This window comes from Tyto alba, unplaced genomic scaffold (assembly GCF_018691265.1).
Source record: "Tyto alba isolate M040663 unplaced genomic scaffold, T.alba_DEE_v4.0 Super-Scaffold_42, whole genome shotgun sequence".
NCBI classification, from domain to species: Eukaryota; Metazoa; Chordata; class Aves; order Strigiformes; family Tytonidae; genus Tyto; species Tyto alba.
The window spans coordinates 3,115,608-3,129,327 of NW_024881318.1; the positions used below are offsets into that span (position 1 = coordinate 3,115,608).

The 13,720-nt window shown below is 42.1% G+C and overlaps 1 protein-coding gene across 1 annotated transcript in view; it reads right to left on the reverse strand.

The window, feature by feature from the left end:
* Nucleotides 1–5,163: 5,163 nt before the first annotated feature.
* NEDD4L (NEDD4 like E3 ubiquitin protein ligase) overlaps nucleotides 5,164–13,720 on the reverse strand; it is a 185,540-nt gene continuing 176,983 nt past the window's right edge. Inside the window, 7 exon segments of the mRNA XM_042804482.1 lie at nucleotides 5,164–10,546; nucleotides 10,903–10,975; nucleotides 11,560–11,656; nucleotides 12,418–12,525; nucleotides 13,059–13,118; nucleotides 13,503–13,528; nucleotides 13,531–13,562. Of these exon segments, the coding sequence (XP_042660416.1) occupies nucleotides 10,444–10,546; nucleotides 10,903–10,975; nucleotides 11,560–11,656; nucleotides 12,418–12,525; nucleotides 13,059–13,118; nucleotides 13,503–13,528; nucleotides 13,531–13,562 (499 nt within the window). The 3' untranslated portion in view covers nucleotides 5,164–10,443.

Consider the following 13,720-nt stretch of genomic DNA (forward strand, 5'->3'; position numbering starts at 1 on the left):
AAATATTGGAAACCGGAGTACAAATGTGTTCTGTTCCTATCTTTGCACGTGTTACTGGGTGACCTGTCCCAGCGTCTCACCACCCTCATGGTAAAACATTTTTTCCTTATGCCCAATCTAAACCTTCCCTCTTTCAGTTGAAAACCATGTTGCCCCATGTCCTGTCACTACAGGCCCTGGCAAAACGCCTCTCCATCTTCCTTAGAAGCCCCTTTATATACTGAAGGGCCACAGGAAGGTCTTCCTGGAGCCGTCTCTTCTTTAGGCTGAACCACCCCGGCTCCCTCAGCCTCCCTCCACAGCAGAGCCGTTCCAGCCCTCGGATCATTTTTGTGTCCCTCCTCTGGACCCGCTCCACCAGGTCCACGTCTCGCTGGGGCCGGGGGCCCCAGAGCTGGGCGCTGGGCTCCCCGCAGGGGCTCCCCAGAGCCGAGCAGAGGGGGAGAGTCATCGCCTTGAGCCAAAAGATAATTTCAGTTTTATCAGGTCTGAGCATCTAAAAGCTAGGCAAAGATTAAATTTAAACTTGCATGGTTAACGTGGTTGCTCTTCCTATGAAGGTGTATCATTCCCTATTTTATATTCCCAGAGTTTTCTTTCTGGGACCTAACTGAGAATCCAGGCTTCCTTGATTTCAGCAGTGTCAGTAGCACTTGACTGATCATCCAGTAACTTCTTTGCAAAGTCATCAGCTTCCTGAATGTTCAGCCCCCAAACCAAGCACGTGTCTGTCCCCTGTTCAGGTGTTGGTAACTACCAGATCTCAATAAGAGCTAGATGCCTGCATAACCCCGCTGGATCTGGACTTAGCCAGTGGAAAATCCAGCTACTAGTAAGGTGGCTATTGCCTTCCTCTTTGCTTTCGTAGTATAACTTGCTGGAAATAGTAGATGTTTCAGTCAGCTTCTAGGTTATTAGCAAAAACATTGTGGTAAATTACTAGAACACCTAAAAATTTTTAAATGTTTGAATTTGAAAAAGTAAGATACAGGCATAAAATTTTAAAGTGGTTGCATTGTTATACACTACCGAGAGAATTATCAAAGAGAAGAATGCAATGAAATTTAAAGTCAACATCTTGTATTAATAAGGTTGAGAGATGACAGACAGGGTAAAAGGTAATGGATTTAGAACCGTGTATATTTGTAATGAATGTATCAAGTTTATACTGAATTGCACTTTAGAGTCTAATCTGTCAAGCTAATAAAACACCCACAGCAAATGGCAGAAAATAAGTTGGGAGAAAATAGCAGATGCATTTGAGCAAGAATAAATTGAATTTGAACAAGGCTCTCAATCAAAAGCTGGGGAAAATAATCAGTGGTAATCATCAAGAGATTATTTGTCTTTGTGATCCTTGTATTGGGGATGTTTGAAACAGGAGTGTTTCCTGTTGGGTTGCCATAGCAAACCCTGGGTGCCTTTCCCATGATAGTATTATGCAGGAATGTAAATGATAATGGGTTTTATGTAGAGTCAGCCTTGGAGTGAAAGGCAGGCATGAAATTCAGCTTGTCATTCAGCTGGATTTAAAATACTGAAGGTTGTTGAAGCAGAGAGGAGGTTGCCTCTCAGAAGAGGGTATGGGCCAGATTTTTTTTTTTTAAAGGCATTTCAGCCTTTTGTGATTGCCAGTAGGTTTTCAATGCCCAAATACTCACTTAGTGTAGTCATAACTAAGTCTTCAATAATAACTGTGATTCTCACAGGCACAATTGCTCTACTGTGTTATCCCTACCTAATTAATGTCGTAATGGACATTGTGAATTTCTGGGCATTAGCATATACAAGTTGCAAGGTCTTTCTTCCCTGCCGTTCTGTGGAGCGGATGAAATCCAGCCAAGCACGAGGCACAAAGAGTTTGTGCCCTTGTGGCAGTGGGTGCCTGATGCCGTCTCTGGCGCTGCTGTGTCCTTTTTTCTGTAGCTACACCCTGGAAGTTGTTTGCACCCGAACTGCAGCAGACAGTTCCCAGTGTCACCAGAAGTTCCCTGCCAACCTGCAGAGTTGATGGACTCGCTGTTGAGGTTGTCGCCAGCGACACAAATGTGACTGTGCTGCTTGTTGGCTTTGGCTGTGTCCTGACCCGCGGTTAGGACTAGTTTCCACGCGAGGGAGCCAGCTCCAGAGGCCATGTGCATTAGGCTTTCGTGCCACGGGCCTGTAGTCAACCCCGATGTAAGGGATGTTGTGGGAGGCACAGGTGAGTGTAAGAACCCCCATGAGTTTGTAGAGGTGTTGCTCTGATAGCCTTCTGGATTGGAAGCCATCACAAGGGAAGGAAACCAGAGACCTCTCGACTATATACAGAGATAGCAGGCAGGAGAGGGGGGAGTGAGGAACACAAGGAGGGACAGATAAAAGAGAAGAGGTGTCAGGTTCAAAACAAGGGGAGAAGTTATCATTGACACTGCTCAAGCAGCTGTAAATACTACACTTTCCCATGACACCAGAAACTATTTCTTTAAAAAAAAAAAAAAAAAGATAAGATTATTTATGTGCAAGGAAAAAGAAGCCTTCGTCACTGTAGCCGGTCCTTCAGCTGCAGATCGCTCATGCTTGAAGTGCATGTGCTGTAAGCACTACTATTTACCCTACTCTTAAGCTGTTTTGGCAGAATTTGCAAAACAGATATTTGTTCAGCTGGACCTTTAATTTGATCTCATATGGTGGTTTTTATTAATGACAGCAAGCTTAAAAAGGAAAAGGAATTCATTTGGATAGTGTAGGATTTCTTCCATGACGGGGTAGGAAGCAACCAAGTTTCAGGGCTGGAAATACGAATGTATTCACTGCTAATGTAGTTACTGCAGCGTCTCCTAGGGGTGGCTACAGAGTGTTGTTGATATATAAGTATTGATTTGGCATTTGAATATATTGACATATTTTTGTTTGCTTGTTTCTCATAGGGCAGCAAAACCTTACTAGCCATATACAAATGGCATATAGTAAGGTTTTGCAGACAGTCTTTAACCACTTAGAACACTACCTTGCCACAATTTATTTTTATTTTCCAATTAGAAGCACAAATGAAATTGCTGTGGTTTTGTTTTGGTTGTTTTTGTTTTGTTTTGGGATTTTTGTGTGTGGTTGTTTTTAAGTACTGGACGTAGCTATGCCAAAACATTAATACACATGTAGGTATCACTGGAAGAGATGTGTATGTTGAGGTGTTTTGTTTGTTTTTAGACTTCTGTTATAGGGAGTGCTGGTTAATCCTATGTTTCAGCATTGCACAGAGATTGTCACTTTTTACAGTACAAAGATGTTTGCTCATGTAAATAAGTACATTAACAAAGCAGCTGAGTCAGTTCCAGCAATATTAGCTGATGGAAAACTTTGAAATATGTTGCCTGGCTGCTCTAGCTTAGGAAGAGGGGGAGGCCTGAAGAAAGCAGAGGTGGTGGGCAGCCCTTTCAGAAACCAGTGCCCAAGGGAGGAAAAAATACAGATAGACACAAGTAAAATTTATGCAAAGTAAATTAGTTGCTGCTCTGTTGTTGATACAGCCGAACAGTAAAGAGACTGGTGCATTAATTAGTAGAGTAAGTAATGCCATAATTGCAAATTGAGATGATGTACCACAACATCACACATGTGCACAAAAATAATTCAGTTGCAAGACCTAACAGGCAGAGTCATCGTGGGGTTTGGTGGCTTTAAGAGGTCCTATGGCAGCATTGGTGAGCTCCTAGTAATTTGATTCATAACAGGTTTTCCCATCTATTGAGATGATCAGTATTTGTGATGGCAGGTGATATTTCTGGGTTGTAGGACGAGGTTTCTTTTTTGCCTAGTCGCCTTGGTTGCCCTTGTTGCTCTTCCAGTTCCCGGACTCCTGGATACTTGCTTAAGTGGAGGGGGTCGGGTGGGTGTGGATGTGGTGATGCATCTTCCCCCCCTCCCCCTTTTTCTATCTTCCTATTTTCTTTTTCTTCAGCAAATTGCAGTTGAAGGTGGCTTCAAGAGTATGCTATGTGACCCTTGATGTGTATTAGTGCAAGCCAGACCAGTGTTGCATGTAGGCTGTGCGTTGTGTGAAGCTCAAAAGCCAGGAGACTCTTACACGCTGATTCTAAATTTAAGACTAGCAGATAATTTAGTCCATTTGCAACTCTGGTAAGCACTGACATTAGCTAAAGCAGAATGCATCGTATTCCTAAAGTGAGATGTTAAATCAGAAATGTGACTTGTGGTGGTTGGTCGTTTTTTTTTTTTGTCTTGGTCAGGTTTCGGGTTTTTGTAGGGCTTTGTTTTTGTTGGTGGTAGTTTTTGTTTTGGGGGTGTTTTGTTTTTTTTTTTTTTTGTTTTTTTTTTTTTTTTTTGTAAGTTGGGCATTCACAATGATTAACAGAGAAGGCAACATTAGTTCCATTGTTAATATGCTGTTCTTAGTACTGCAACACTGGAACACTGAAAATCAAAACAAATTTATAAAGGTGTAGACTTGCATTGTTAAACTGAATTTAGAGTTTGCAAGTAGGGGATATTCTGTTTCTAGTACGTAATCATGGACTGCAGAAAATTCTGCTATAAGCATAGGAAATAGGCAATAAAAATGATAGAATGTTCACACTTACTTCAGGTATGGCTTAAACACGTGAAGTTTGTAAATGTGCTGCTTTGTATGGTCACCGCGGAATTGGGTAATTCTAGAACAGAACTTCCCATGGAAGTCTGGAGCATTACAATTCTTGTATTGGAAATGATGATGGAACAGATGATGTGCAATTTCTGTATTTTATCTAATGGCACTTCTTTAGAGGACACTGTGTAACCACTAACATTGAATTAATTGTTCAAATCCTTATCGAGTTACCTTGAATTGTGCCTTCTGCACGTGGCTGTGGACCAGTGACCAATAGCCACTGCGAAGTTCTCCCGGGGATACGTTCTCACTCTGCTGAAAACGTTGTACACATTACTGTTTCGTAAATGCAGGGAGGAGCACGGGGAAAAGTTGGGCACCGCTTTTACAGAAGCATGTGGTTGGTGTGTTTAATCACTTAAAAATAAATCAGGTAGAGATGTAACTGCACATGGGCTCCCCCAAACACATCCCAGGTTGTGAAAGCCTTCCTGCAAATTGTGACCTCATGGCAATTTATTTTTTTTTTAACAAAACAAAGCTTCAGTAGGCAAAAATGTATTTGAAGTATAAAATGTTGTAGCTTCCATAATTCTTTATTAAATATTTAATTAGGTTGCATCATTTCATTACAACAACTTCATTTTGTCACATTGAGCTTTTGCTGTCAGAAGAACAAAACTACAGTTTCTTTCACTGCTTCTCAGAAAATAAATGGAAAAAATGACTTTTGCCATAAACAAATCCTTTCCCCACAGTGTATCGAATCCAACCACAGTTTAAAGCTGTATTAATTGTGAAAATGAGCATTATCTAGAAGTAGTACTTTTAAAATCAGCTTTAAGGTAGTTTAGCATAATTTTGAATAGCCTTCTAGTATTGAGGTGACTTTACAAAAAATAAAATAATTAAACAGTATGCATTTAATCTGGAATGTTTGACACTTTTACATGTTTGGAAATATCAGTAAATCTCAGTTTTAAATTTTATTTTAAATTTATGTTCACAAACACAGAACATAGCAACGTTGTTTCCTTGAGATTTCCATTTGAGTTTTGAGAATCATAACCTATTCACTATTGCATGGTTGTGACAAATCTGCAGTGGAGACGGATGGCTCACCAGCCTCTCTAAAGCCAGTAAAACACAGATTAAAGTATAAAAATGCAACACATGTACAATTGTATGTGGATGCGTACTGTGTATATTTTTACAGCTACATACTAAAAAATTAAGGAAAAAAGCGCAAGGTCTCTGTGAAAGTAATATGGAAAAGGAGGAAACCCCAACATGCAAGTGGAGGATAAATGTGGACAGATTGTTAGAAGTGTGCGTTGACTGACATGACTAAATATGGTTTGTGCTGGTGGTATCTAATAGGGTGCTGGGTGCACTGGGACAGGCTGGGGGGGACGTAACATTAATATGGTTAGATTCCAGCTTTAGAAGTTTCCCGTGCATTTCAAACGTGCATTACTTCTTAGTGCAACATCGTAACAGATGGGTGAAGACTTGCAGGGTTTTTTCTGTCCTTGTAATTTTATATGCAAAAGGAAAAGCTTTTATTATAGAAGATTAATGTGTGCTTTAAAATGTCCAATCTGGTAATCTACCTTTTTTCTACTATACATACTGATAATTAGCCCTTGCAATCACACGGGTGTGATGGGTTATTTTTGACTCTTCGAAGTGCAGTCTAACTATCCAGCTTGCCCTCCCTGCTCACAGAACACGCTTGAGGAGCGGCGAGTGCCGCAGCCGTGCCGCCGAGTGCCAGGGCTGAGCGGTGCGGGGTTAGTGCCCGCTTACAGCCCAGCCCTGCCCGCCGCTCTGCTCCCGCTCCGCAGGGGGAGAGGCCACCACGAAAGGGACAGGAGTAAGCTAAAACGCGCCCTTCTTCTCGTTCCTCCTGGACTGGAAGATAAAACGCAGCAGCAGTTTCCAGGGGCCGGGCGTGTGAGCAGGAGCTGATGTGGTCGGGGTGGTGTACGCTCCAGCCCTCCCAGGCAGAGCTGTGAGCCCTAGTGAGAGCAGGGGGTGGCAGCTGCAGAGCCTGTGTTCTGACGAGAATTTGTAGGAATCAGTGGCCTTAAGGCTTCGTAAGAGCAAACAAGAGCAAGCAAAATGGTTTAGGTACCACCTTTATGATTGCCATTTATTAACCAAAACAAAGCAGCTGAATAGAACCTTTTAAAATACCGCTGGGTTGGTTTGTAGCGAGCAGGCTAAACTGTCAGTGCACAAGCAGGTACTGCGGTAAGAAAGGCACAATACTACGGTACAAGTCCCACTGGACTGTTAGCTGCTTTTAGATGTTTTAAGTAAATGACATTTAGCTACCTTTTCTTCTAGAAAGATTGCTTCAAGTGTTGCTTCGGGAGCTCCAGCAGGACTCCAGACTGTTAAAATCCAGGCTCTGTTTAGAGCCCTGCAGAAGAAAACCCATTTCTTCTGCAGCTGCTACTTTGCACAGCTGACACAGTTTTATTTAGCCGCATATAGTTTATTGCAAAACTGAAGATAACTTCCTGGGTTTTGTCATAGCATACAAGATCTTAACTTTCTGGCTGAAGAGAGGGGCCTATCTGCCCAAGGGTTTAGCCATCAACAATAAAATCTGGGTTGCATGGGTGTTAGCACGTTTTAGCAGGGGCTTGTGTCCTGGTAGCTACAGCGCTGCCGAGCCTGGCAGTGGCAGCCTGATAGCTCTAGCTCCCAGGAAGGCTTCTGATGCCCGTAACGAAAGCTCGATGCAGAAATGGGACTGGGCTGAGCGATTTTCAGCTTCTCCTCCACGTAGTCTGGCTCGTGTGTGATCGCTGACTCTGGGCTACTTTCAGACCGTTTCATTTCCGTAGCAGAGGGAGCTGTGGTGCGTTTGTACAGGCAAGATGCAGTGCTGTGTTGTGATAGCATAGCTAAATCTCAGGAAAGAAAAGTAATGAGCTGGCTTACTGCTACGTTCACCTGGGCTGTTGGGAGGAACACCTTCACAGGGCCTTGAACGTACAGCAGCTAGCGGCTGGGGCTGATAGCTGTGCCTGGTACTGCGAGGCGCGTCAGCAATGCAGGTGAGAGCTGTGCCTGCACTGGCTAGAGCACAAATAGCACTTACTTATGTAGTTATTTGCATTAATTGCCCCAAAAGACCAAATGGTGCAGGTTTCAGCATGAGCTGCACAAGTCTGTCAGGGCACTGCACGTCAGGCCTCTGCCAGTGCTGCCCGAGGTAGGGCAGGGCCCTTTGGGCGCTGCACTCAAAGCTGCCACTCTCATGGCACACCCTGAGGGAGTTAAGGGCTTTCTTTTAATATTGAACTACTTCCTAAAAATTGAAAGCCTGTCTCTCAAACCACTACAGTCCAAATACGCATTAATTACAATTCATACAGAGGAATTTGCCTCACTATATTAATACCTAGTGAAGGGTTTTGGAGTATCTGTCAGTTGGAGGTGAGTAGAATCTGAAAAGATGTTAAGCTAAGTCATTCTAAATATTTTTTTTTAAAAGATAAAGAATCCAAGAAACCTTCTAGTCAGATGTCACTATGTAATCCTTGATAGCTGGAAGGGCTTTGATGTAGATAAGTATTAGTAAACCTGCTTTATGAGTTGAGGGTGAGAGGAGGGAAGGGACCAAAGCAAGACACAAGAGGAACGGCAGATTCTTAAACACAAACCTGACTTCTGGTTCTACCTGAGCTGCACGACTGGTAGGTCACAGGCTTCATTGATACATGAAATCACATTGCAGTTTCACAACCAAAAAATTCAATTCTCAGGAGTTCTTAAGGTGCTGATACATGGCAGAGGCTCTAACCACAGCAAACATTTTCCAGGTGAGGGAAGAAAACCGATTTTGGATGGAGTATGATGCTTCCCTCAAGGGAGACCATGTTTTCACCAGCTGTGCTGAACATAGAGAAGGTCAGTGGAAATACCTGGATTTACTTCCTTTTCCCCACAGCTGAATGATCAGCACGGTGTTTATCCACTCTGAGGCCGCCCACGTTCTCATCTTCAGGCTCACTCATCAGATGTAGAGAGTCCGAAAGGAATGTCAGGAAACATTTAATAGAAAATTCATCTTGACCCGTGATCAAATAATAACATCACCTTCCTCATGCCTCGATTAGGTCTTCAGACCTCGTGCTAGCACCCAACCCCTCGTGGTGGTTAGCAGCACTCAGGCTTCTTTCCAGCAGCCGCCACAGTCCTGCGGTTTCTGCCGTGCAGCTGCTCCTGCCCAGACAGACTGTCCTGGCCCCTGGGTGCTGGCGACCAGGTAAGGACAGGGCTTAAAAAGCTGCTGGCAATGAGGTGACGGTCTGTTTTGGCAGGTGGTGTCATCTGGCTTCATAAAGTGTTAAATAGGTTCTTGGGGGAAAAAGCCAACTTACAGGTAAGTATGTGGGCAGAACTCACAAAACTGAATGTTAAATTGCTGAAGCTGTACCCTCCTCAAACCTACCCTAGTAGTATTGTAACCATTGAACTTCAGTGGCTCAAATACAAATCTTTCACTTTTAATCTGTCACAAAAGAGATGCAACTCAGACATTATAGTTTAAGCATGCAACATGTCATAGGTAACAAAATTGATTAGATAGCAGTGTATATTAAATAAATCTTTGTGATTAAGTAAAAAATAAATCACAAAAAACAATTGCTGAGGAACATGTCTGCAGGCTCAGCTCTACATCTGTTGTGGTTTTTTTTTTATACATCAGCAGCAGCCAAATTCACAACTGATAGATATTGCACCAGAACGACATGTGCAGTGAGAAGGAATATAATCACATTAATGTTTATGATAAAAAACAGATATGACTTCCATGTGTTACATAAAGTGCCTTTAGAGTTGGTGCAGTTAGAAACAAACAAAAAAACCATTGTTATTTAGATATCATTAGCAAATGCATACAAATAGGAGACAAAACAGATCTGTTTCCATAGTGCCAAATCACATAGTGCCAGGTTTCATTCAAAATGCCTCCGTTGCGAACAGTAAAGAGGAAAGGGTAAGAAAAGAATCACTATACAAAGATAATGAACAGGGTTAAGCATATTTTCCTAAAATGATTAATGCCAACCCCACCCCAAAATGCTTTATAGTACATGTAAATATTACCAATAATGAGGCAATTTCTTTATTGAACATGAGATTTGGCATGCTATGTTATGATTCTCCCTTGACTTGTAACTATTCTAATATTTATAGAAAAATGCAACATCCAGTCCATACTTCTGGATACAGAAAAATACTTATGTGCTCAATGAAAAGAGTTGCTCTCAAGATATAGCCCGCGTAGAGAAAATTTTCAACATAGCTTCCTCCTACTTTCTTAATAGTTTGGGAACACAAGGCTCAAAATGTGCTTTGAAAAAGTGACACTGGCATCAAGTCTGGTATGAAATTAAGAAAAATGCTCAGTTTTCCAAGTATATGATATTTAATTGTAATGAAATAAAATCTGAAAATGTCTAAATCAATTAAAAAGTAAACATGAGTTGTAATACCATACCTGTAAAATGATTAATTCCATTCATTGTCATTAGAAATTCTGTAAAATATTTATTAAGGGCTTTGCCTACAGAGGCACAACATAAATAGAGTAAGTCCTGCTGAAATGTGATCAGAGTTCCTGTTAAGCAGTTGGTAACCTGCTGTGGAAAGGGCAGAAAAGCCACCCACGGATTGCAGTTCAACTCGGGGATTCAGGCAACTGCGCTGTCGAAGGGTTTGCTCCATGAACCAGCGCTGTGCAACTGTTCTGCCACAGTCACTCGGAGTCCGTTAGGCAAATGCAGAAGTGCAAGCAGAACTTGCTTGAAGGGGGGGAGAAAGGCGGCGTTTTAATCCACCCCTTCAAATCCTTGAGCATTTTCCACTGCCATAAGGAGCTTCTCTCGCAAATCTTCAAAAGATTCATAAAGAGGTAAGTCTAGGCGATTAAAGCTGGAATTTAGAAGGGAGAGAGTCTTTTAATAACCCGCTGCAAAATCCACATAATTTTAAAGAAATAGAAAAGGTTAAATTATTTGGGGGCCTTAACAGAGAATGCATCTTTTTGTCCAAATGGGGGCAGGGCGCGCGGTGCCCTGTGCAGACCCCACCACCCTGTGTGCTCCTGCCCGCACCAGAGCGAGTTCCCAGAAATGACTGTGTGCCGCCTCTCTCCAGAGCTGAAAGTGGGGATTTGTTAAAAACCACTCAGGAAAGGGGAAAAAACCAAAAAAATCCATCAGTTCCCCCCTTTCTTGGCAGTATCATAATACAGAAGAGCTATCTAAATAGATGCTGGTGCGACTTACCATGTGTGAGCTCGGGGCAGTTTATCAGGACTTCCCCATTGCTCTATTGTAAACAGCTGAGGACCGTTTGAACCTGGTTGAAAATGAAAATCGTATGAAATATAAATTGCTGGACACTACAGAGACTACCTAAATATTTTTAACACTAAATGTTTGTATAAATTGTAGACTAGATTTTTCAACTGGTACAAAATAACTGGTACAAACTCTCTTAAAAACAAACCCCCACATTCCTATTTGCTTTAGTGTAGTTTTAATTAAGGCCAGTTAGCTTGTTAAGTTTATCTAACTAGCTTGGTGTAGAGTATGCGTGCTGCAAAAGCAGTAAGCGCAGACATTAACATCTAACGATTAAAGCGCTTGGTTAAACGTGCATTCTCCTCATAACTTGAGTATTAGTCTGTTGACGGCTGAAATTTTTCCTGTGGGAACTAGGAGAGCATTTACCTAACAGCACAGTGTATAAAACCTAACTCCTCCTCAGTGTGCCCCCCAACCCTCCAGCGCTTTTGGCATCCAGCGGAATTCTGACGTGGGGGTCAAAGTCTGGCTATGACTAAATTTCATTTGTGCCCAGGTTTTCTTGTTCCCCTTGGGACGGGGTCTGTGCAGACCCGAGCAGGGAGCGGAACCTGGGGCACCTGGAGGGAAGCTCACCGTAAAGTTCAGCAAATCCATTCATAGGCACGCGTGACGTCCCGGTAACGAACTGCAGCAACCGAATCCGCTTTTCAGCATCCATCAGTAAAACAGCCTGTTGGCAAACACACAGTGGCTGTCAGGGCTGTAGCTGTCATTGTTAACAAACAAAACTGCAGTAAATAATCTTTGTGTCAGCCTGGAAGACGTGCAGTAGCAAGAAACCGGAGGTTTCCTCTGCTCACACCAGCTCAGCCTCGTCCGGCCGTGCCAGGCCACGACAGCGACGCCGCAGCTACGCACACCATGAGTCGCTGGGGGGGACAGTGACCTGAGCCAGCAGCGGGCACACGGTGGCTGCACCCAAGGGAAGAGGACAGAAACACCCAGGAGATGGGACAAAGGTTCACAGAAAACCAGGTGTTTGCAAATTACAGCAGGACCTCTCCTGGGCAGATCCAAGTACAGAGCCTTGCTGGAAACCACCGCGGGCAGGAAAATGATACCAGCAACAAAGTCTGAAGTGAACACACAAATCTGTAAGATTCCTGTGTTTTTAAGAAAAGCAGAGATCCCTTTGAAGAAACAATTCTGGGAAAAGTATTTTAGGAGTTTTTCTGGGGACTTTTGCAGTTTTTGTCAAGTAAAATGCTTTTATGAAGACACTCCAGATAAAACCCAAGATCTGACACTTTGTACCTTGGGTCTGTTCCTAGTAGAGTTCCCAGTGAGTACCCACCCCAGCGGTCACTTCCAACAGCCACAGCTCTGTTCTTCAGCAGTTTTCATAAGGAAAAATGATTTCATAACAGACAATACAGTAGCTTTCACTTTTTGGAATAGTCAGAGAAGCCAAGTGTGGTCAAACAGTATTACCTTCCAGAACCACTGGATGACGGGGTGATTTGGGCAGTAACCATTTTTGTAGATTGTATGTTGTCTCCAGTCATTGACATCAACATCGCCAAGGCCGCACATCAGTAACTACAAATGGAAGTAAATTGTTATGGTGTTAGCTGAAGATGGTATTGTGTTATCCTGTACACTTTGTCAGAAAAACAAGCTTATTTAAACAGCTAAGCAGTGCACATCTAAATGCAAACATGAAGGAGAGTTTGAGCTTCTCTTCAGAATTCTCAAAGATATTTCATTTTACTGAAGAAACACTATACACTAACTATGATCTACATATGCTTGGTGTGACAGCATCTTTCATGGTATTTTGCTCAAAATATGACTGGTATAGGCATAACAGCATTAATCCAGTAAGCTACATACATCCTTTTACATGCACATACTCAAAAACCTCACTGAAAAATTACAATTTTTTGTGCCTTTAGATGATCAGTAGCTTTATTAATTAGGGAGAAGAATCTCATGTCCCATTATAGGGAAACCACCTTTGTCTGCAACTTCACTTACAACAAGTGAGTGATGAATGATGAGCCTAGAACATAGTGCATCTTTTTGTGATGAGCATTACTGATCTGTTGTCTCTGGTCATCCATTAAACTCACCTCTAGTTCATTTTCATCAAAAATTTTAATCAGATCAATGGGAAGAAGTTCTGTGAATCCCTAAAAGAAAGCAAAGCAAAGTTAAAATTCTCATACTACATAAAATTAAGTTTTATATCTAACAGGCTCTGGCTTCAGGGAACCTAAGTACGTGACAGAGGCCAAAGAAGGGTTTTGAAAATGAAATACGGAGTTGCTGAAGTACAAGTCCCTACGTTAAAAAGTTAATCACAAAATTAGTTCAAGCTCAATTAATTTAAACTTGAAAGAGAATGACCTTGTAAGAGAAAGACTATATATTCTTACACAAGGTAAAATTGTGAAATCATAAAAGATGGGCATTCCAGAACTTGTACGGTTATGCACTGCTCCCCACTCCCTTAACCCAGTCTGCATTAAAAAAAACATTTTTTTTTGGGGAAAATAGCAGCTAAAGAACCTTACCTCCAGGAAAGCATTCATTTGTTTTGAACTCGGTTTACAAACCGCCACTGGATGACCAGGCTAGAGTAGATAAACAAAAGCACACTCATTAGCAAAATGCAAACTAAGTGTTTAGAGATTTTAGCAACCTAATAGTTTTATTTTTTCATTTACAACTTCAGCCATCTCCCAACCACACTCTGATGTTATGGAAACTCAGCAGCTTTTTAGTAATTGTT